The 25,196-nt window shown below is 40.2% G+C and overlaps 1 protein-coding gene across 1 annotated transcript; it reads right to left on the bottom strand.

The window, feature by feature from the left end:
* Positions 1-15,590: 15,590 nt before the first annotated feature.
* LOC132350107 (protein FAM50A-like) lies at positions 15,591-16,844 on the bottom strand. Its single transcript, XM_059899072.1, has one exon. The coding sequence runs from the start codon at positions 16,780-16,782 to the stop codon at positions 15,763-15,765; it is 1,020 nt and encodes a 339-aa protein (XP_059755055.1). The 5' UTR covers positions 16,783-16,844; the 3' UTR covers positions 15,591-15,762.
* Positions 16,845-25,196: the final 8,352 nt, after the last annotated feature.

The raw sequence follows: 25,196 nt of genomic DNA, 5'->3' as shown, positions 1-25,196 counted from the left end.
GTTTCTACTTCTGCCCTGTATTGAAATTATCTATTCATAATCTGTGTCTTTGGCTGAACTGTAAGCTTCTATATGGAAACCCTCCACACACTCCAGATGGGATTGAGTTCCCCTGCTACAAGTATCCCCAATTCCCTATGGTTTTTCTTTATAAAAGTTATGGGTGTGGGGATTCCCTGGTGGTCCAGGGCTCCACGCTTCCACTGCAGGGGCACAGGTTTGATCGCTGGTCGGGGAACTAAGATCCCTCATGTCACAGGGTGGCCAAAAAATTAAAAAAACAAAATAAAATGAAATCTTGAAAAAGAAATTATGGATGTGATTATTTTTGTAATAGGGATGGTAATTACCACTGTCCAGTACTATATAACCATCACGGCTGAAGCTTTCCCTTATACATCACTATTACTTCCCTCACTTCATTCCCTTTATTTTCAAAAGATTATTTGGAAAAAATGTTAGTTATTTCTTGCTCTTTTATTTAAGACAGTAGTTTATTTTTGCACAGAGTTTTAAAAATCAAATAATACTATAAGACTCATAATGAAAAAAATAGTGGTGCTCTCTTCCTCTTTCTCTACCCTTGATTCCCACTTCTCAAACACAACATTTTTTCCATTATACTAGCTGAATATTCTTCTGGTACTTGCTTCCATCTTCCTCAATAACATCCTTGTATTGCTGCTATTTTGACATTGCTCAGTTTCATATCTTTTAGCTTCCTACTATGGAGGGTGAAGAATAATCTCTCTTACAACACTGCCCACCTCACGCCCTACCTCACACATTCACACACATTCTTTTCCACCCTCATGTCTACCTATATGATTACACGATCCATAACTTTTGGTTAACTCAACATGACCATGCAGTATAAAACAATTATACTTCCTTTCTTGTACAATTTTTTGTTTTTCCTGGAATAAAAAAAATTGCCTTTATTGTTAGCTTAGTTTTCTATGTTCCTATAACTAATTCATCCTCAAACATTCCTCCAGAATTATACATTTCCTTTCATGATGTTCAAATACATCAGGCTGTTTTTGTTTTATTCTTTTCATGGCAACATCCCTGGTGGATACCTCTGCTTTCCTGTCCCCAAAATGAACAGAATGTTCTCTGGAAATACTGTGCAGTTATTGCTCTGGGATCTCCTTCATGCTCATCCTGAGGATTCCCGTCTCCTCCCTGTGCTGGATCCCTTATTTTCTGTATCTCACTTCTTTCTTCCTGGTTTTGCTCCCTTGCTTTGTGGAGTACATTCTCCAGTAATTCCTGACAAAAGGTACATATTAAGCACAGTCTTTAAGAACACAAACATCTGCAAATGTCTTTATCCTCACACTTGACAGTTTGGCTGAATATAGAATTCTAGGTTGAAACCATTTTCCTTGGAATTCTGGAGACATTGCTCCGCTACCTTCTTTCATGGAGTGTTGCTGAAAGAGTCAATTCCTTCCTTATTCTAGCTCTTTGTGGCCTCTTTTTTCCTCTGGAAATGTTTAGGAGCTTCTTTTTGTCCCTAGTAAATAAAACTTCCCATGAGATGCCTTGGTGTGGGTCTTCTTAAATCTATTGTGCTCAGCATGTAGTGGGCTCTCTAACTCTGGAAAGTCATGTCTTTCAGTTGTGGAAAACTTTCTTAAATTACTACTTTGATAATCTCCTCCCCTCTGTTTTCTCTATTCTTTTTTGCATGACATTTTTATCATGTAGCTGCTGAACTGTCTTTCATTTTCGTATATTTTCTATTTTCCATCTCTTTTTCATTTTCATTTTTATTTTTTGGTTCTACTTTCTCAGGGATTTCCTCCAATTTTTTCTTCTAATTCTTGAGCTTTTTGAGATTTCACAGCATGAATCAGATTGTTATTACCTTCCCCTCTGCAAGTTTAGATTTGAGCTTTCTCTAGACTAGAATATTAGTTCTCATTTATTCACCTGCTTCTATGCTTCAAATTTTGTTATGTTGTCTCCTCTCCCATTCTCTTGGTCCTTATTGGCTTATGCCTTTATTGGGATTTCAGGAGAAAACTGTGGTGAATACATGAGTTCAATCCACCATATATAGTCAGAACCTTTGTCACTTTCCCACTATAACTGTTATGCTTCTTTTCAAGGCAACATGGCTACCTCTGAGTTACAGGGAAAAGATCAAGTACAAGAAAGCAGAAAAAAGAGAAAAACACAAATATTAATATTTTAAGATATTATAACATTTCCAACAGTACTGGAGCTAGCTCATACTGGCTCACAAGAATACATGGTTTTATTTTCAGGAATTTGTGAGCCAGTTGGTAATCATTATTAAAAATTAATTAAACTTACAATGTTTATTATAGTTTACAACTTACAGTGAAATAAACTGTATTAAAAACATAGGTAATAAATACTCAAAATTTATCACTTCCTCATTAGTTTAGCGAATTTTACTATCATCTGTGTTCTTCAGGTTATTTACATCTATTGTAATGATGTGCTATATATCTCTTCCCAACTCCATATTCAGTGAAGTCATATTAGTACCTTAAAAGTGGCTATAGTGGGAGTATTTATAGCATAGAAATCAGAAAATGCTACAAATAAGGAATTGATATTGTTCTTTTCATTGTCTAGACTTAAGAATGTGATGGAGAAAACATTAATAATACAAATTAAACTTAAAAGTATGCTGTGTCTGTAACGGTTAGACTGTGAATAGCACAAAAAAATTAAGGATATAGTCTTCCGGTATTTGAAAACTGTTATCTCATTCAGCAAAGAAAACAGTCATTGACAAACAAATGAAGTTCTGACATTCCTCTTTCTTGTTTCACGTTCATCTTAATCTTTAACTGAAATGAAAATATCAACCAACATTCATGTGGACCCACACTCATTTGTCCATTGTAACCATAGTTTGGCCATGCTTACAAGAGTTTCACAATCTACAAAATCATTCTGTGAGAATCAATTTGCTATAATGATTTTACAATAAGGTATATATTATTATTTATAAATTGTGTGCTACACATCCTTTGTCTTAATAAAATTTAACATACACATACACATACTTTTTAATTTATTTTTTGGAGAACTAGTTCTTAAACAATTACTAATACATCACTCTCTATAACTTTCCCTATACTATAATTTCCATGAGGGCAGTAACTATTTCTGTTTGATTCCCCAGGTCTTGCAAGGTTTTTATTACCTAGTAGGTACTCCCTAAACATTTACTGAATGAGTGAACGCAAGCTCAGGAAGTTTGCCTTATTCATTTTAATATCTGAGAAGTAGCACAGTGCCTGACACAGATTAAGTGCTGAAAAAAATAATGTTTGCTGACCTGAACTGAACTTGAATCATAGTCTCCTAATCCTGAAAAAAAATCCCATGACAATCAAACGCATCAAGGAAAAGAATTGAGATGGTTTATTTTTTCAGGCACAGCCTTGTTTTCACGGTCGCTTTGCAAGTTAAGTCACTTGCTGCAGTAAGTCCAGGGTGAAAGCCAGACCTCTGATTCCGGAAACAGTGCCCTATTCATTAGATTCCCTATTTCTCAAGGGCACCAGTATTTTCTGACACTAATGTTGAACAGGAAAGCTGGTTACTTGCTTTGTGGCTACAAGATTTTTACTTAAGATAAATGACAATAAACAGAGTAGGGAGGAATCAGATATGATGTCTACCATTTAATGAGCACACACTATGCTCATTACAAAACTACACTTAAATCCAGTAGCTCGGTTTCTCTCAACAACTCTACAAGGTAGAAATTATCCTTACATTACAAATGAAGACACTGAGGTTCAAAGAAGTTTGTAAATTTACCTAAAGCTCACAGCTGCAGAGTAGCAATACTGGGATTCAAAACAGTTTTGTTTTAAGACAAATTCCACTGTGTTTTAATTGGACAGTGTTCTTAAACATCTGCTGTTCATACAGCATTGTTCATGTACCACTTTCAGGATATGCATGCCAATCATATTATGATTTACTTCATATTTTCCTTGGACCTTCTTTTGTTATTTGTTAGCCTAATCTGAAATAATAACGTCCATGAAATGATGGGTTAATATGTTGTTATACTTTTCTAATACACACTAACATGAATACATAATTATTAAACTAAAAATTTTGCCTGCTTACTACCTAAAATGACCTTGGGTACTATCAGAGATACATATACTTCCCTGAGGTAAACACTGCTTCTTGCAATGCGGCAGATTTAACTTGTACTGAGGTAGGATCAAGGGTGATGGTCATATTTTTTGGTTTGTCTTCAGTTTCTATCCTGAAAAGAAAAAAGGAAATCATTCAATCTATTTTGCTGGGAGGGAGAGGGAGGGGGCCTGACTCACACTTCCTGAGCAAATTCCCATTGCACAAAACAAAACCTTCTTCCAGGGTCACTGAAACCTTCCAAGTGACAGAATTGGAATTAAACTTGGCAAAGATTACTAAATGCCACCAGTGTTAGACAACTGAAGGTTTCTGTAGCAAGAACAGAATTCAAGAAAAAGAAACCAAAGTGTTGGAAAGCACCTACAGTGAGAGTCACGAAGGTTTAAGAAAATCTTGCTGGCATTTGTGCTGCCCAAGCTGGAGTTGATAAAATTGTTTCTATTCTTTCCTGTAAGTATGTTGGAGGAGGAAGTAGTTGGATTGTCTTTCTTGGCATTTGAGTGGGAGGAATAACACAGCATTATCAGAGATAATGGCAAAGAAAAAAGAGAAAAAAATGTTTTTGAACAGCTGAAAAACTAAATTTATAACTCTGTGGAAGAACACAGATTTGGTTATATAAATCCTTTGGAATGTTGTCCAATGCATTTCAAAGGAAAAAAATAAAAAGAGCATCAGAAACCATAACAGTCAAGACTATGGTGATAAATAATATAGATCTTTTTTAAAGCTAGTGAAATATACATGTGTATATTTGGTTCAGTTTTAATCTATCTCCTTTATGGTGCCTACATGTCCTTCCACAATATGGTTACTACCACACATTCAATCCTCTCCTTACCTCAAACTATTTGGGCTCTATACCCTATAACCTAACTGAGCCCAGGCCCGGGGTCACTGCATGAGGGTTTCACCAACATCCAGACATTAAAGTGACTAGAATTTGCAAATCTTAGTACTGCTACCCTCTTATTTCTTAAAAGAAAAGTCCCCTGTAGAACCTGGAGCTAGAAAAAGTACTGTTTTTCTTGAGGAAATAGAATCTTTCACAATATTGAGAACTTCATGATTGAGTATTTGTTTTCATCATACCCCGATAGACTGTGTGGCTAGCAACCTAAATGACAAATTAAATGACTTCCAGTTGTTGTAGAACCATCACAAAAGAATGACACACCATTTTCTCTTTCTGTCTGGGAGGAGCATGGGGGTGGGAGAAGGGAAGTAGCCAGGACTTTGTGTGCTATTTGGTAAGATCTAGGCTTCCTTTACCTAGTTAAGAGAACGTTGTTTGTTTTTGAAATCTAGGTTTTTGGAGGCTTGCTGCTGGACTGGCCTAAAGAGAAAGAGCTTCCGGTGTTAAGAGGGGAGGGGCTGGGGCAGAGGTAAATTATCTAGAGTAGGCAGATGCATAGTGCTTTGTCCTCTAGCTGTGGGGTTTTGCACTCCACTTCCTCACAGTCGCCTAAAAGTTGCAGGAATTTTGACGGCATGGCTTTGTGTGTACCTGGGGACTGAACACTAAGTTGTAAACATCTGTCTGTAGTGAAGTTTCCAGTTGCCAAATCTGGCACAGAGGGAGTAGATGCTGTTTTCAGCAGAGGTAGCCCCCTTAGAATAGATGACAGACAGGTAGATAGACAGGTAGATAGATAGATGATAGATAGATAGATAGATAGATAGATAGATAGATAGATATAGATAGATTTAGACAATGTGCATTTCAGCAACAAATTGATGGATTGAGAACTCTCTATATACCTCTTCTCCTCAGTTTCCCTGAATTAGGTAAGCTTTAGGGTCCTTTTATGAAGAATGAGATGGGGCCCTCTAAAAATAACTTTGATTGAATTATCAACCTTGATAGGTGAGAGTCCAAAGAATTTAATTTAATTTAGAAAAACAATGAAATGTGATATTTCCTATACCTTAGTTTTATTAGTTAACTATTGCTGTGTAGCAATATTACCACAAACTGAGTGATATAAAATATCACTCATTTATTAAGGGCTTAAAACATTATTCATGCATTAGCTCATAGTTTCTCTGGGTCATGAACCTGGATATGGCTTAGCTCAGTCCTCTGTTTCAGAGTCTCTGACAAGGCTGCAGTCAGTGTCAGCCAGGGCAGAGGTTTCATCTGAGGTTCATCTGGGGAAGGTTCTTCTTCCAAGTTCATATCATTGCTGGCAGCATTCAGTTCCTTGCACGTGGTTGGACTGGAAGCCTCAGTTCCTCCAATGTTGAGTGGAGACAGCCCTCAGATCCTTGCCACATGGACTTTCCACATGGCAACTTACTTCATCAAAGCCGTCAATCAGAGAGCCAATAAAGAGAGTCTGTTAGCAAGATCAAAGTTACAGTCTTGCGTAATGCAATCACAGAGGTGCCATCCCATTACCTTTGCCATATTCTATTGGTTAGAAGCAAGTCACAGGCCCTGCCCACACCAATGAGAGAGTTTTACACAAGGTAAAACTGGCATGAATACCAGGAAGTGAGGATAATTTGGGGCCATCTTTGTGTCTATAATACAAATTTTAGAACAATTTTATACCTGGTAACACTAAGAAGTTCATGGAAAAAATTGTAATTTAAACATAGTAATTTACGTTAACTCCCAATGGATAGTCATGCTAACATTCTTCTTTTTCTTAGTCTTCATTTTCTTCTTTTATTTATAATTTACTACTTTATTATATGTGCCTCCAAAAACTTTTTCAAATATTTTGTGGAAAGGAGTGTATATAAATAAATACACTTAACATACTGTTAAGGACTAAATGTTTGTGTACCCCCAAAATTCATACGTTGAAACCTAATCCCCAATGGGATGGTGTTTGGAGGTGGGGCCTTTGGGAGGTGATTAAGTCATCAGGGTGGAGCCTTCATGAATGCGATTAGTGACCTCATAAAAGAGACTAAGGAAAGCTGCCTAACCTGTTCTGCCATGTGAAGACACAGAGAGAAGAAGGCTGTCTGTCTATAATCCAGGAAACAGCTCTCGCCAGACACTGAATCTGCCAGTGCCTTGCTCTTGGACTTCCCAACCTCCAGAACTATGAGAAATAAATGTTGTTTAAGCTACCCGTTCTATGGTATTTTTGTTATATCAGCCCAAATGGACTAAGACACACACAATATAAAAGTAAACATTTATTAAAAGGGGAAGTAAGTCAGACAAAGACAAATATCATATGATATCACTTATATGTGGAATCTAAAAAAAATGATACAAATGAACTTATTACTATTAACTTATACTATGAACAAAGAGTTAAAGTGACAATGTCACAGGAATTCCCTGGCAATCCAGTGGTTAGGACTCGGTGTGCTCACCACCAGGGGCCCGGGTTCGATCTCTGGTCAGGGAACTAAGATCCCCCAAGCTGTGCAGTGTCCCGGTCAGAAAAATAAAATAAAGTGACCATGTTGCTATTTACTATAGATTAGTCAAGATGGCCTATCTGGGGAGGAGACATTTGTGCAGAAACCTGAATGAAATGAGGGAGTGGGCTTTCTAGGATCTACAGAAAAAGGCAATTTTGAAAGCTCAGACATGGTAAGAGGTTTGCCAAGTTTGAGGAGCGGGGAGAAAGCCAGAGTGGCTGAAGCACAGTAAGCAAGGAGAAGAATGACGGGAAGTGAAGCTGGAGAGGTAGCCAGAGGTCAGATTGTGTACAACTCTGTAAACTATGGTAAAAACCCTTTTATTCTGTGAACCAAGGCCATTTGGAGGTTGAGAGCAGGAAAGCGATATAATAGGACTTAAGTTTTAAAAGAATCACTGTAGTTGCTAAGAGTAGTTGAGGAGGGGGGGGGGGGAATTGGGCAAGAACGGAAGCAGGAAAACCAGTGAAAAGACTTGGGTTCCTATTATGCATCTCAAACAGAACTGTTGATTGCCAAGCCCATCCCCTGCCCCTAATTCACCATTACTCATTCTTTTCCATCTCAGTAATGGCATTACCATCCTCTAAGTTATATCCTTTCCATATCTCCTACATCGACTCTGATCAGTGACTTCTTTGGCCTTATCTAAAGAAGGCCAAAATCCATCCTCTCTTTCTGTCCCCACAGTCACTCCCTTAGTCCAAAGTACTTTCATGTCACATCTGGACAGCCATCCTCTCTGCCTCTACTTACTATCTCTACAATCCATTCTCCACATGCAACCAGAATGAACTTTTGAAAATATAAATCAGATCGTGACACTTAGCTTGAAACCTTAAGGGTTTCTTTTAGCTTTTAGAATAATATCAACATTCCCTATCATTCCTATAAAGCTTTACATGATGTGGTTCCAATTTACTTCATGCATGTGGTAGGCAGAATTCTAGCCCCCATGATCTTCACCCCGGGTGTTATTCCTGTGATTATATTTTGTTATATGACAAAGCGCATTGTTTTAAGTTTGTTGTAATTTGCTACACAGCAATAGAAAATTAATACGATGCAACTTTCTTTCTTGTTCACTGTGTTTTATATCACACAGGTCAAATTTCTCTTCTTCAGATGTGCTAAGCTTCTTCCTGCCTTAGGATCTTTGCATTTAGATTTCCCTCTTCCTGAAATACTCTAATCATGACTGGCTTCTTTTCATCCCTTGGGTGACAGCTTAATTGTAAGAGCATCAGAGAGTCTTTCACTGACTACCCTATTTTAAGCTACACCCTCTCAATTTATTGTTATATCATCCCATTTATTTTATTCATAGTGTTAGTAGATAGCTTTTATTAGGGACTTACATGTGGCATGCACAGTTCTAAGCACTTTACATGGATTCTTCATTTAATCTCCATAATAACCCCATGAGACTATAAAGTGGATACTATTACAATCACCAATTACAGACGAGGAAATGGAAGCACAGAGATTGAATACCTCATGCAGGTCACATAGCTAGTAAATAGCAGAGCCAGTATTCAAACCCAGGCAGACTAAATTCCAGAGTCTACACACTTAAAACTGTATTTCCCCCACAGTATCTATCACATTCTAAAATCATCTTGTTTTTTATTTACTTATTTATTGTTTTTCTCTTCCTCTACACTCAAAACTAGTATGTAAGTTTCTCAAAAGTAGGAATCTTTTGTCTGTTCACATAGTAGCTGCTGAAGGGTAGCAAAATATGCCACCTCAAAATAAGCCACTTTGGCATAAGAACTATTTTGGCTGAAGGAAATTGAAAAGGAGTAGATATAAGAAAAACACTCTGCCCTCCTCCTCTTTGCCTAAAAGCAGGTTGCAAATCTGTATAGATATTTCCCCTCCCATCTCTATTGGGAAGGACAAAAGTTAATCACTGGAGACAACTCTAGATCCTTAATAGCCCAGAGATGGCACCAGAGGAATCTACGTAACAAACTTTACTAATTAACCTTTATCTTGCATTAGTTCCCCCATATGTTTGCCTTCCCTAGAAATTCAAAGACCTTTTTCTATTGTCTTGTCACTTGTCTAATAATTTATTGATTTTTCTTTTCTTAGGATGATACATAAACCCAAGTTCTAGCCATTCCTTTAAGTTACCCATCTCTAAATGCTTCCATGCCATGTTAATAAACTTCTGCTTGTTCTTCTGTCTTTTGTCTTTGTTAAACTCTCTTTTGTCACCCTAATTTATAGAGCCCCAGCTAATGAACCTAAGATGGGTAGAGGGGAAAATATTTTTTTCCTCCCCTACACTGCTCAGCAAATATTTTAGAATGAATGAGGAAAATGATAACACAGAAATTAAGTAACTTATCTGCCGTGACAAAGTATGTAATAGAGCCAGGCTTTGTACCTAGAACCACCTGATCTCAAGCTTGTGCCCTTAGCTCCTATTGCCTTTTTCATTAAAAAAAATAATAGTAATCATTGTCATTTTCTTAATATATGTATAATATTGTCCCAGAGTATGAATACAGTTTTCTTCACCTGGCAAAATGATCCATCCAAAATGATTTCTTGGAAAATTTTGTGGAAGTTCATCCTTACTGTCATCTTACTCTGTTTTTGCTCTGGGGGCCTTCTCTGACACTTCTCTCTGGGGCATATGCTGGGTCAGAGAAGTCTTTCTAGTGCCCCTCAATTGCTTCTGCCTGCCCATAAGTCTGGCCTTGCGTGCAACACGTACCAACTTCTCTGCCTCCAAGAGATTAGTCTTCGCTGACCACAAAATATAATAACTATTTTCCTTTCCCTTGCTTCCCACACTAGTTTCTCTTCTGGTCTGTATAAGTGGCCCTTCCCACCTCTGAATATCCAAATTACAATGTATTTTGAGAAAACTCTCTGCCCCCGTGAAAACTTCCCTTCCCCTGGCAGACCACTGACTGCTATATTCACATTTTACTATAGATAGTTATCACTGTTTGAGGTCTCACAGCTGACTCCATTGACACAAAACAACACATTGAGGCCAAGATTCTGGCCTGTAAAATGTTTCCTCAATAGCCTGACATGAAACAAAGACAATCATACTGAGGCATTTGACCCAGGCTGCACGAGTCCATGGAAGTTAATTGTTTGGTGATTTCCTGTACTTGAGGCACAAATGCTTCCTTTTCCAACAATAGACTCACTAAAGCCTCAGTCAATGCAATGAAATTAGGGGCTTCAGGGACAGTCTGTATTCAGATAACACTGGTAATTTAGGCGATGAGGTTTGCAGGATTGAAAGGCAGTTCACAAAAGAACTACAGGTCCTCCCAGTGTGAGGGTTCTTGATTATGGTTCTGAGTATTTCTGGAAGGGTTGTGGCCTTCCTATCAATGACTCCTTGATTTTATTTCACCCTATGCAGTTCAGAGCCTCTGTCTTCCGAAGAAGGAAAAGGTGGGTGTGCATAATATACAAGCATAACCTACCAAGGAGACCAAACTCCTAAGCATAGCATAGAATTGGATTTTAACTACCCAAACAGCTTTCCTTCTGCCTCAGCCTGACAATGACTCTCTCCTTGACCAAACTTAATCAGGCTCCTGTAAGCTCTCCTCTCAACTAGGCCTTGACCTTGGGCTTCAGCATCCAATTTTGCTGGACCCACACCACCTATTTTTAGCACGAATTCTTCTACATCTGGGAATTCCCTGGCTGTCCAGTAGTTAGGACTCAGTGCTTTCACTGCGGGGGCCTGGGTTCGATACCTGGTTGGGGAACTAAGATCCTGTAAGCCACGGGGCGTGGCCAAAAAAAAAAAAGAATTCTGCTACATCAGTTTAGAGAGAATCCCCCACCCTTGATCACCCTCAAAATCTGGTCAAATTCGTCATCCTCCACCATCTCCCAGGTGATATCCGATCACTGTGTCCTACTTTCTGCAAGAATCCTATTAGGACAGTTCAGCAAGAATTATCCTACCCCCTTAGTAATTTTCCATCCACTGACTGACACCATCACCCTCATGCCCCCACCCCACTGCTTGGCTCTAAATCCCCATGTTCCCTTATATTCCAAATTGAGCCCAGTTCTATCCGAGGTCCCCTTTCCCCTATTGTAATAGTTCCTGAATAAAATCTGCTTTTGAAACAGAGCAGGACCCTGCGGGGCCCTCCCAGGTACAAAAGCCCCTCTGTGTTCCCTGTTTCTTATTTGTAGAAGAAAAAAAGACCTTAGTCTCTTAGGCCTTTCCCAAGTTCCAAAATAGGACAATAGGGTCACAGGGTTCCTAGTTCCCTGAAGGGATACAGAAAACAATCTCATACATATCTTTGAGTTGTTCTACAGAAACTAACGTCTCCCCACCCAGGTGGAGGATGGCGATGGCATGCTGACCACAAGCACATAGACCCCAGACTGGCTGGAACCAGAAGGTTGAGATTCCTGAAATATCAGCCTGTTACCTCACCACCAACCAATCAGAAGAAAGTCACCCACCCTATAGCCTTTACCCCAAATGTTGCCTTTAAAAACTCTTCCCCAAAAACTATTGGGGAATTCAGGTCTTTTGAGCATGAGCTGTCTGTTCTCCTTGCTTGGCGGTCTGCAATAAGCCTTTCTCTGCTCCAAACTCTGACATTTTGGTTTGTTTGGCCTCACTGTGCATCTGTCAGGCACATGAACCTGGACTCGACAACAATTTTACCACTTTAACTACCATCCAGCACTGTTTTTTCTTTGGCAATCCCCTGTAGGGATCCTGTGCTCCAGTCATACTGAATTATTTTCCACTTCTCAGAACATTTCTTGCTTTTCCACACCTCCCTGCCTCTACACCTGCTTAGGAATGTTCTTTCACTTTTCTGCCTGGTTGATGCCTAGTCATTCTTCAAGACCAAGCTTACGTTATTTATTAGCCAAGTTCCCTCCTTTCCATTCCTAAAATCACTAACTCAGGCCCTCAAAACTTCTTGGCTGGATGGCTGCCAACAATCTACATTCTCCAGGTCTCCAGTGTGGAACCCTTTCAAATCCATCTTCCCCCTACCAGCCAGAGCAATTTATTTAAGACACAAATTTGATCATCTTATCTCTTACTTGAATTGTTTGTTTCATTAAAAAAAAAATTATTGAGATGTAATTAACATATGACATTGTATTAATTTAAGGTGTTCAACATAATGATTTGACATATGTATATACTGCAAAATAATTACTGCAATAAGTTTAGCTAACATCCATCACCACACATAGTTACAAATTTTCTTTTCTTGTGATGAGAACTTTTAAGACCTACTCTCTTGCACTTCCCTGGTGGTCCAGTGGTTAAGACTCTGCACTTCCACTGCAGGGGGTGTGGGTTCAATCCCTGGTTGGGGAAGCTCTGCATGCCACAGGGTGCGGCAAAAAACAAACAACCCCCCCCCCCCAAAGATCTACTCTCTTAGCAACTTTCAAATATACAATATTGTTAACTATAGTCATCATGCTGTACATTACATTCCCAGTACTTATTCATTTAATAACTAAATGTTTGTACTTTTTGACCACTTTTACCCATTTTGCACCCCCCACCTTTAACACTTAAAGTTTTCCCATCAATTACAGGGTAGAGGCTAAGCTCATTAACATAGAATATGAAGGTGATTCTTGATCTTTCTCCTGCCTATGTCTCTGCCATTTTATCTTTCACCCTTTTATTCCCTGCTAGTTTTTCCTCTAGTAAAATCAAATTGCATGAGGCTCCCTCAAATACACATCCTCTGCCCACCTTTACTACCAAATTATTTCTTTTTTATGTCTTTGCTCAAGTTGCCCTCCAAGGAACTTTCCCTAACTGCCTTAAAATATATAGGAATACTACACACTATGTGCATATATATACGCACACACACATACATATACACAATATAGGAATACTATATGTGTATACATACGCACACACGTACATATACACACACCTATAGGGAATATACATTTTAGGAATGCTTTATATATGCATATGCACATAATAAAATAGTTATATACATCACCATTTCTGCATTTACTGCATTGTTTTATATGTATTAAATTTTCTCTATTCCCAATGAGATTATCAAGTTCTATGGGCATGGACCAGGTCTCCTCAATATAGCCTACTATATGGCACACTGTAAACTCAATAAAATGTGTATTGAACGAAGAAATAAAAGGAACTCTAGAAATTCCCTTTTTTAAAAAAGTATTTTTCTCCATACAGATAACTTAGCAACTGAAGGTTCATTTGAGTTAATAAGGTACTCTTTTAAATTGCCAACTCTCAAAGATGGAAACCACAGTTCTGTGTGAATTACTTCAAGCTGCTGAATGCCTGGCTCAGATTAGTAGGACTTGAGAGATTCACTGGAGCAGAGTAGTACATTTTTATTATTCTTATTGGCTGCCCAGCACCTCTGAACACTCTTGTATTTGGTGATTTCTCTACCCAATTAAATAGAAGCCAACCCTCACTTCCTCAGCCTTTCTTGCAGTTAGGCTCCTCCAATTGGATATATTTGTGCCAGACTTTGAAAGGGAAGCTAGGGACTTCCTTGGTGGTCCAATGGTAAAGAATCTGCCTTCCCTGGTCGGGGAACTAAGATCCCACATGCCGCAGGGCAACTAAGCCAGCGTTCCACAGCTACTGAGCTCGCGCTCCTCAACTAGAGAGCCCGCGGGCCACAAACTACAGAGGCCACGCGCTCTGGAGCCCATACGCCACAACTAGAGAGAAGCCCTCATGCGGAAGCGAAAGATCCCACATACCTCAACGAAGACCCTGTGTGCCGCAACTAAGACCCGACGCATCCAAAAAAAAGAAAGAAAGAAAGGGAAGCTAGAGAGATAAAGAAGTAGGCAGTACCCAGTCTAGCAAGAGTGAGGCAGGTGTGTTCAAATTCCCAGGGAACAGTAGCAAAAGTTCTATCGGAAGGGTCTTTGCCCTACATTAGAGTCAGTGGTAGAGGCTGTGATGTTTCTCTGGTATGTGAGTTGTGCACTGATCCTCCAGGCCTGGTTCTCCCACCTTTCAGGAAATTCTGTGAACTCCTTAATGTCCTTTAAGGAGTTCCTTTTCTGCTGAAACTAGCTAGAATATATTCCTAGACTTTCTATCTTATACCATGGACTCATAGATGAAGGGAGGAAGAGGGGAGTACTTAATGTGGTGCTTTGGGGAAGACAAGGTAGAAGAAGGATGGGGGACTTTGGACAGGAGAACAGCAACATAAGGACCATCGATCCTCAGTGGAGAAGAAATAAAGAAGCAGGTATGAAGGTAAATGAGAATCAGCAAACTTTGCCTACTTTGTTAATTTTGCTTGTGGTCCTGGTCAGAGCCATTACAGACCTAAAAGTGATTCCTTAGCTATAGTGAGCAAGGTGTGTGCTGAGAAATACTGATATCATGATTGGTTTAGAAAGCTGCAGACTTTAGTCTTCTCCAATTTGCTCAAGCTCCCCAGTCCCGAGAACCCCCTGACTCCCCTAATGCAGATCAGGCTCTCTAAATTGATATAGGTCTTTCCTGCATAAAACCTCTCCCTCTTTCTGTGAAGTAGAAGAGGGAGAGAAGGACAGGAGGGAGGAGAAGCAGCAGTAGAAGAAGAGTACAAAGAAACGAAAGAAGGAGGTAGTGGGGAAACAGTGTGTGGAGAGGAGAAAATGCTGGGGAGAGAAGAATACTGTATGTGCAAATATCCATTTGAAAAAGGAGCAGCATATTTTTTCTTTTCTTTTTTTTTTTTTTTTGCAAGACACAGAGAGCAGAGATATTGTATAGTTCCACTTATGTGAAACTTCCAGAATAGGCAAATCCATACAGACAGAAGGTAAACTAGGGGGTGCGAGGGGCTGGGGGGCGGCTGCTAATGGACGTGGGGTCTCCTTTCGGGGTGATTCACATTATGAACGTACTAAGTACCCCTGGATGGTATGCTTTCAAATGGTCACAACGGTGAATTTTATGTTATGTGAATTTTACCTCAACAACAAAAAAATCTTTAAAATAAAACGCACAACAGGTGCTCCAGCTCTGACGCGTGTATCTCTTTGTCCTAAAAGAAAAAGGCGGTAAACAACAGCGCCAGGGGCAGGGGCTGAGCAGGCCCCGTCACGTCTAGGGAGCGGGGAGCCGGGCGCCCGGAATCCTGGGGACGTAGGGAGGGGGCCGCAGGGAGCCGGAGGAGCTGGGGCCGCGCTGCTGCCACATCACCGGATCGTGTACTTGTCCCACTTCTTCTCAGGGTCATAGGGCTCCCAGCGGCTGGCGGGGAAGATGTGCTTGTTCTTCTCGTACCAGCCCCGCAGCACCACCTTGCCCGCGTGCGACTCATCCTTCTCCACGGTGGCGTCGCTGAGCAGCCGCACGTCATCGTGAACGTCGAAATTGAAGAGGGGCCCGCTCTTCCCTCGCGCCTTGGTGACGATGAAGTCATAGAAGCTGTGGTGGTGGGGTATGATTAGGTCCTCCTTGATGTACATGAGCTGCTCCACCCCTGCCGACCTGAGCTCGCTGAAGTCTTTGCGCAGGATCTCGAGGGCCTTCTGCAGGAACTGCTGCATCGTGTTGCCCTTTTTCATCTCGACTGTGCGCCGGTGCCCAGAGCCATCCCAGTAACTGAAGGTGATCTCGATCTCCTCGCTCTTGATCTTCTCCTGCTTGGCTTCCCACTCCTGCCGTAGCTCCTCCCGGAGCCGATTCTCCTCCTCCTCCCGGTCTCGGTCAGGCAAGAAGCTCGTGTCCACATCTGGGTTTTTCCCCAGTTTCCTCTTCTTTGCGGTGATCTCTTCTCTCTCCAGCTCCTCCTCGTCTATGGTCGCCTCCTCCTCCTCCTGGCCTGCCTCGTCTTCTTCCTCCAGGGTGAAGGACAGGCTGGAGATCTTCCGCTTGGCCTCCTTCTTGCGCTCCTTCTCGCGCAGCTTCTCCAGCTTCAGCTGCAGCTCCTTCGACTGCTCCTTCTTCGCCAGCTGCTTCTCCCGCTCCTTCACCAGGGCCTCCTGCTTCGCCTTCATGTCGTTCAGCGTCACAAGACCCACGGTGCTGGACTTGAGTTCCGCCTCCACGGCATCGTAGTGCGCAGAGAACTTCTTGTCAATGTTGGATTTCATTATGTTCTCCTCCGCGATCCTCTGCTTCATCTGCTCCATCTGCTCGCGCTGCTTCTCCCGCTTCTTCATCAGGTGCATGGCGCGGCCCGCCTCGCTCGCGGCACCCTTGTACTGAGCCATGGCGGCGGCGACAGCGGTCCGGCCGAGTCTCAGGGGCTGCGCCGGCTGTAGAGGCGGCCGTTTAGTCAGCTGACCTCAGCGCCCTGACGTTCACCTCCGGGGCATCTTTTTTTTTTTTTTTTTTTTTAAAGAATTGTGTTGCATTCTTTTTTTTTTTTTTTTTTTTTTATTTATGGCTGTGTTGGGTCTTCGTTTCTGTGCGAGGGCTTTCTCTAGTTGGGACAAGTGGGGGCCACTCTTCATCACGGTGCGCGGGCCTCTCACTATCGCGGCCTCTCTTGTTGTGGAGCACAGGCTCCAGACGTGCAGGCTCAGCAACTGTGGCTCATGGGCCTAGTCGCTCCGCGGCATGGGGGACCTTCCCAGACCAGGGCTCGAACCCGCGTCCCCTGCATTGGCAGGCAGATTCTCAACCACAGCGCCACCAGGGAAGCCCCATATTTTTTCTTTTAACTGCCTCTTCTTGGCTTTCCTCTCTCTCTAAGACATTCATACAGTACTGAGAATTTTCCCATTTGAAAAGTCTTCCAGAACATATTTCTTTGCCAATATTAAGGCTCTCCTATAAATGCTAACTTATATACGGACCATCTAAATAAACGTGGGATTTTTGGAAAATATGTTCATATATATCCAACGAATATTTATTGAGACCCCTTATGTGCCAGGCACTAAACTTGGGAGCAGTGCTGAATAAGATAGATAAAGGCCTTTGGGAGCTTTTATTAGCATTGAGCTCATCTATACTCTCATGTTTCATAATCTATTAAAATAAATGTCCTCTGTTGAAATCATAGCAGTGGTAAAATGGCAGATTAAAGTATCTATCCCAAGGTTACACGCAGGTAGGTGCTTAGGATAATCGCTTTGTAATGATAAAGTGATGATACTATTAAAGCTCTGAGTATAGGCAGGGCAATGGAAAAAATAAATTTTTATCAAGAATGTTAGAAAGAGCTATAAATCAATCAATTGGGCTCTTCTAGATAGACAAATAGATGTGTTTAACCTGTGAGTATGCTATTAGTGTTACTGAAGATACATTTCCCTGCTTCTGATGTTTTTCCATTTGACAGGAGCCCATTAGTGTGTAAATTAGTAGAGCTTGTGATCTTCTGCCAGTCCAGCACTCACTCCACCCTGGGGGGTGATATTTGAAAAGAGAAGTTGGGCATGAACAGCTTAGCTTCTTCCTCTTGGGATACAGTTAAAGAGAGAGAGCATGTGTTTCTCTCTGCCCCTCTGCGTACAGGTGCCGCCCATGCTGGGGGTAGCTGAGGGGTCTGCCCAGCTCCAGCACTGCCTGCAACTGGGGACGTATGTCTGAATAATTCTGGACTCAGTATTAGGAAGCCCACTTGCTCAGACATCAGCCCTCTAACCTAACCTTTATCTGTACAACGGTGATTTCTTTTGGCTCCCACTTGAAGTACTCATGACTTGCTTTCCCATTGATTCAGAAATCAGGTGAGGAAAAAGGGCTAGTTACTGGCCCTTTAAATTAAGTAAAGATTGTCCCAACAACTAAGTAGAGAAAAACTTAAAACTTAGTGGAATGAGCCCAAGGTCTGACATCAGACCTGGGTTTTGAGTCCTGGCTGTGGGGTCTTGGTTAATCCACCTAGCCTCAGAGAATCTCATTTCTTCTTTGGTGCCCTGGGGATAATATGTCTAGTATTGTTGCAAAGATGAAAGTTAACTTATGAAGGGAATTCCCTGGTAGCCTAGTGGTTAGGATTCCGGGCTTTCACTGCCTTGGCCTGGGTTCAATCTCTGGTTGGGAAACTGAGATCCTGCAAGCCTCGTGGCACGGCCAAAACAGGAAAAAAAGATAGCTTATGTAAAGTACCAAGCACAATGCCTGGCATTTAATAAATGGTAACTGGTAACAGCAGCAGCAGCAACAGTAATAGTGATTCGGGGTACCCAGCACTGGGAGAGTTAAAAAAAACATTTCTGCTTTCATGAAAACAAGTCTCTTTAAAGAGATAATACTAAACTTAATTTTTTAAAATTTTAACTTTTAATTGAAATTTTTTTATCACTTAGCTAAAATACTTTTGAATACATTAATATGCATTTGAATACATAATTAAAATACATTTCTCATGTAAAACACTGCATGTTTTAAAATGATTTGGTCACTCAATAAATTCCTTAGAATTCAGGGGCGAGCATAGCACAGGGAGATCAGCTCGGAGCTTTGTGACCACCTAGAGGGGTGGGATAGGGAGGGTGGGAGGGAAGGAGACGCAAGAGGTAAGAGATATGGGGATATATGTATATATATAAGTGATTCACTTTGTTATAAAGCAGAAACTAACACACCATTGTAAAGCAATTATACTCCAATAAAGATAAAAAAAAATTAGTATAAGCTTAAAAAAAAAAAAGAATTCAGGGCGATAATGAGCACAATTGGAGTGAAAGTGTTTATTTTCAGTTTGTTAATTTCCTTTGATTATCATAGAGAAAACTTTGCTAGTCCTAAGGTCTTCTTTGAAGTCAGGCATGATGGGAAGTGTGTTGGGAAAGCACAAATCAGGCATCTTACTTTTGTAGACTCTTTGTGTCCCCTCATTCTTTTTTTTATTTTAATTTCTTTTATTTTTTATTTATTTTTTGGCTGTGTTGGGTCTTCATTGCTGCACGTGGGCTTTCTCTAGTTGTGCTGTGCAGGCTTCTCATTGCAGTGGCTTCTCTTGTTGTGGATCATGGGCTCTAGGCACACGAGCTTCAGTAGTTGTGGCTCTCAGGCTCAGTAGTTGTGGCTCACAGGCTCTAGAGCACAGGCTCAGTAGTTGTGGTGCACGGGCTTAGTTGCTCCATGGCATGTGGGATCTTCCCAGACCAGGGATCAAACCCGTGTCCCCTGCATTGGCAGGTGGATTCTTAATCACTGCGCCACCAGTGAAGCCCCTTCCCTCATTCTTTTTTTTTTCTTTTTATTTATTTATTTATTTTTAATTTTTGGCTGTGTTGGGTCTTCGTTTCTGTGCGAGGGCTTTCTCCAGTTGCGGCGAGTGGGGGCCACTCTTCATCGCGGCGCACGGGCCTCTCACTGTCGTGGCCTCTCTTGTTGTGGAGCACAGGCTCCAGATGCGCAGGCTCAGTAGTTGTGGCTCACGGGCCTAGCTGCTCCGCAGCATGTGGGAATCTTCCCAGACCAGGGCTCGAACCCGTGTCCCCTGCATTGGCAGGCAGATTCTCAACCACTGCGCCACCAGGGAAGCCCCCCTTCCCTCATTCTTAAAGTTAATGTTCCATATATGGAATTGTCTGTGAGTCAACATAACATATCTAGTTTTTTTCCCCTCATAGGCATCTTCCTGAACACAGTTTTTCCATCCTAACCCATCTCTGCTGATTTCAATTCATCGTTGACAAAGGTGTGGAGTGTTTTGTGGCTGGATGACAGATTTATGAAAAGAACCCAGGTATGTTTCTATTATATTTCTGATGCATGCTTTGCAAGGTTCATTGGGTTTAGAGATTTTCATGTTTAGCTCAAATAAATGAAAAACTTCTATATGAATTTGTGACCTAAAACTCTACTGGAAAATAATGTAAATTGATTTAATTTAGATTATGCTGTTTCTTAAGAGGATACTCTTTTTACATTTTCTTTGCTGTCCTAGAAGTTGTTTTTTAAGTACATTCTCAGAGATTACTTCTTTTTTACTACTTTTTTCTTTTTTAAATAAATTTATTTATTTATTTATTTTTGGCTGCATTGGGTCTTCATTGCTGCGTGCGGGCTTCCTCTAGTTGCGGCTACTGGGGTTTACTCTTCGTTGTGGTGCGCGGGCTTCTCATTGCGGTGGCTTCTCTTGTTGCGGAGCACGGGCTCTAGGCGCACAGTCTTAGTTGCTCCGCAGCATGTGGGATCTTCCCGGACCAGGGTTCGATCTCGTGTCCGCTGCATTGGCAGGCGGGTTTTTAACCACTGTCAGAGATAGAGTTCTTTGGACTGGAGTGCTCACCCACAGGGGAAGCCATAAGAATACATCAAATGCATCAAATAAATGACTAAAAACCTGTATCTGGTCAACCCAGACAACCAGTGATACTTTAATAACTAGATTGATTTCTGACACTGGCATAATAAAATTAAGGGATTTTTTTCCCCTACTCTTAAGCAATATTGCCTGAACAAAACGCTCTATTATTGGTTCCCAGGGAATCAAGTTTTTAGACTGCTATGTCTCTAGCATCTTCTCCAGTTTCCTAGTATGGGAAACAACGTATTTGCTGAACTAATTCTTTTTAGCTAATATACTAATTAGAAATATTTTAGTGGCAAGGGTCAGAAACTCAACTCAAAATGGCTTAAGCAAAAATATGAATTTACTGGCTTATGTTAATCCAGAGTTAATGTAATTTTAGGCATGGCTGGACCCAAGTGCTCAAACCAGTGCTGTTCAGTATAAATACAGTGAAAACCACAAATGTGAACCACATATGCAATTTTAAATATTCTACTAACTACATAAACAAGGAAAAAGAAACAGCTGAAATTAATTTTCCTAATATATTTTATTTAGTCCAAAATATCCAACATATCATTCTAAAAAGTAATCAATATAAAAAATTATTAACGAGAAATTTTAAATTCTTTTATTCGTACTAAATCTTTGAAATGCAGTGTGATTTTTACATTTATAGCACATCTCAATTTAGACTAGCTGTATTTCACATGCTCAATAGCCATAGGGGCTGGCGGCTACAAAACTGGACAGTGCAGGTTAAAACAATGCATCAGGAAGATATCTCTAGCTCCTGCTCACTCTGCTTTCCTCTCTGTTGGCCGCAGCATCCTGCCTCATCTGGCTAACTCCTATTTATTTTCAGTTTTCAGTTTTACCCATCCCTACCTATGGTGACCTTCTCTCTTACTCAGCCTATTTACTAGAGAGACATACTGGCATGTAGTGGGCATTTGAATGTCTGTTCTTTATCATAAAAGTTCTAAGGGAGAGATTGTACCAGTACAAATTCATTATTTTTAATAAGGGAAAAACTCAGGTACTGATCCCTTCGAAGGTAAGATTTCACAAACCCCCCCACCCTGACTCCTATCCATCCTCTTCCAGATATAGGAAAAACACAGAAGGTTAGTTGCATCATCTGCACAATAAAAGATAATATTATTTATGGAATACTAGAGCTATGTCTACATTTGGGGAGGGGAAATTTTTTTTAAATATTTATTTATTTATGTATTTGGCTGTGTCGGGTCTTAGTTGTGGCATGCGGGATCTTCATTGCGGCATGAGGGATCTTCAGTTGTGGTGCGCGGACTCTTTGTCGTGGCGCGCAGGCTTCTCTCTAGTTGTGGCACGAGGGCTCCAGAGTGCGCGGGCTCAGTAGTTGCAGCATGCGGGCTTAGTTGCCCCGCGGCATGTGGGATCTTGTTCCCCAACTAGGGATCGAACCCACCTCCCCTGCACTAGAAGGCGGATTCTTAACAACTGGACCACCAGGGAAGTCCCAAGAATTGTTATTCTTTATATTTGTTCTACCTCAAGAGAATTTGGGATTTTTTTTTCTTCAGAGGTCTGTATCATCTCAAATGGAACAATGAATTCCAAAATGGAAAAGCACAGGAATGCACTCATAAAACGCTATGATGTTACTACCTCTTGTGTTATTATAATTCCAATTTTACAAATAAAGAAACTGAACTTTAGTGAATTTTTTTAAAAAAATCCAAGATGATAACATAAGAATGTCTCAGTGATTACCCATGTTCTTAACTACTGCGCTATAAAGTCCTCTAGTAAATGTGATGTCTTTTAAAATATGTAAGGAGACACACCGTAAGGCTATGTCTAACTGCAGAAAGAACCAGGGTACAGCAAAGAAAAGCTTTTAAAATGGCTGGAATCTGTTCAGTCAATCTTTATATGTAGTAGTTGATTTTATTATGTGTGAATTTGTTTGATAGCCAGATCCACTGACTTGACATACCAAAAGGGTTGGGAGTAGAGTTTAGGATTTCCACAGTGCTCTTAACACACTAGGCATTATTCCTTGTGGTAAGGACAGGTGAGAAATGAAGAGGGGGTAGGAGGATGAAGGGATAGGGAATAGGAGGTAGAGAACTGATAGCTATTAAATGGATTTCAAAATAATACTCCTAATAATTATAAAAACAACAGCAAAGATAGCTAATACTTATTGAGCACTTACTATGTGCCAAGTCCCTGAATTATTTAATTTTATCCTCCCCAAAATCTATAAAATTGGTGCCATTATTGCTTTCATTTAGGTTCCCTGACTCAAGTAAGTAATGGCTCAACCATCTTATTGGAAATCTCCAATCTTCTTATTGGAAAGCTGGAGATTTGCTCATCATTTTCCTTGGGAATTCTCCCATAATGCTCCTGAATAACTTTTATTTTTTAATTTTATTACTTTTTTATTGAAGTATAGTTGACTTACAATATTATATTAATTGTACATTACATCCATGTAGCTATTTACTTTATACATAGTAGTTTGTACCTGTTAATCTCCTACCCCTATCTTGTCCCTCCCCGCTTCCCTCTCCCCACTGATAACCACTAGTTTGTTCTTTATATCTGTGAGTCTTTTTCTGTTTTGCTATATTTATCCATTTGTCTTATTTTTAGATTTCACATGTAAGTGAAAAATACAGTCCTTGTCTTTGACTTATTTCACCAAGCATAATACCCTCTTGGTTGGTCCATCCATGTTGTTGCAAATGGCAAATTTTCATCCTTTTTTATGGTTGAGTATGAATAATTTTTATTGTTCCTTCTCGAAAAGCTCTCCTTCTTTGGCTTTTAAGACACCACATCTCTTCATTCTCCTCTTATTTCCATTGTCCTTTCTTCCTATCTGCTCTCTAGTATCCCTTCTTTACTTTTCTCTTTAAAAATTTGGTTCCTGCCCTCAGTCTTTTCTTCTTTCCCTTGGTTGAAATATTTTCCCTGCTCTCATATCTCAAATAACATCTGCTTTCATACACCAAATTTCCACATAGATGCTTTGGGTTCCAAAACTGGCCACTGGATATTTTTGCCTAAATGTCCTGTAAACACTTCAAACTCCATTTGTGCAAAACTTAATTCTTTACTTCCTCCCTAAATTTCTTTTTCTTATATGCTGTTACTCAGTAACTGCTATTCACCATCATCCACCCAGGTTTGCAAGTCAGGTTCACAAGTCATCTCTGGCACCATCCTGTCCCTCACCTTCCATAGTCAATCTACAGCTGAGTCAACTCTTCTCCTAATTACCTCTCAAACTGGTCCACTTCCCTTCATTTTCACTGCCACTACCTTAGGTTCAGGTTCTTTTTTAATTTTTTTCTTTTTTAACTGAAATATATTCAACATATCACATTGTGTGAATTTAAGGTGTACAACAAGTTAATTTGATACACTTACATATTGTAATATGATTGCTATTGTAGTGATAATTAGCACCTCTATCACATTACATAATTATCCTTTCTTTTCAGTAGTTGGAAAAATTAAGTTCTAGTATCTGAGCAAGTTTGATGATTATAATATTGCTGTCTATATTCACTGCACTGGCGTTATAACTCTAGGACTTATGTACTACTCATTGTAAGTAGGTACCCTTAAACAACATCTGTCCTGTCTCCCTACTCTCTAACCCCTGGTAGCCATCATTTTCTACAAGTTTGGCTTTTTATAATTCCACATATAAGTGATATCATAGAGTACTTGTCTTTCTCTGATTTATCTCACTTAGCAGAATGTGCTCAAGTTTCATTCATGTTGTTGGAAATCGCAGGATGTTCTCCTTTCTCATGGTTGAATAATATGCCATTGTAAGTATGTATGGCATTTTATTTATCCATTCATCTACCAATGGACATTTAGGTTGTTTCAATATCTTGACTATGGTAAATATTGCTGCAATGAACATGAGAGTATGTATATCTTTTCGAGTTGGTGTTTTGGTTTTCTTCAGATAAATACCCAGAAGTGGAATTGCTGAATCATATGGTAGCTCTATTTTTAATTTTTTGAGGAATCTCCACAATTTTCCCCACAGTGGCTGCACCACTTTACATTCCCACCAACCATGCACAAAATTTCCCTTTTTTCCACATCCTCTCCAGCACTTGTTATCTCTTGCCTTTTTGATAACCATTCAAATTGGTGTGAGGTAATATCTAACTGTGGTTTTAATTTGCACCTCCCTGATGGTTAGTGATGTTGAGCAGATTTTCATGTATCTGTTGGCCATTGGATGACTTCTTTGGAAAAAATATCTAGTTAGTTTTTCCGCACATTTTTAAATCAGATTGTCTTTTTGTTATTGAGTTGTATTAGTTCTTTATATATTTTGGACATTAACTTCCTATCTGATATATGGTTTGTAAAATTTTTCTCCCATTCTGTAGATTGCCTTTT

Source organism: Balaenoptera ricei, chromosome 1 (genome assembly GCF_028023285.1).
Source record: "Balaenoptera ricei isolate mBalRic1 chromosome 1, mBalRic1.hap2, whole genome shotgun sequence".
NCBI classification, from domain to species: Eukaryota; Metazoa; Chordata; class Mammalia; order Artiodactyla; family Balaenopteridae; genus Balaenoptera; species Balaenoptera ricei.
The sequence above is the reverse complement of the archived record's forward strand: the minus strand, read 5'-3'. Positions and strand labels throughout refer to the sequence as shown.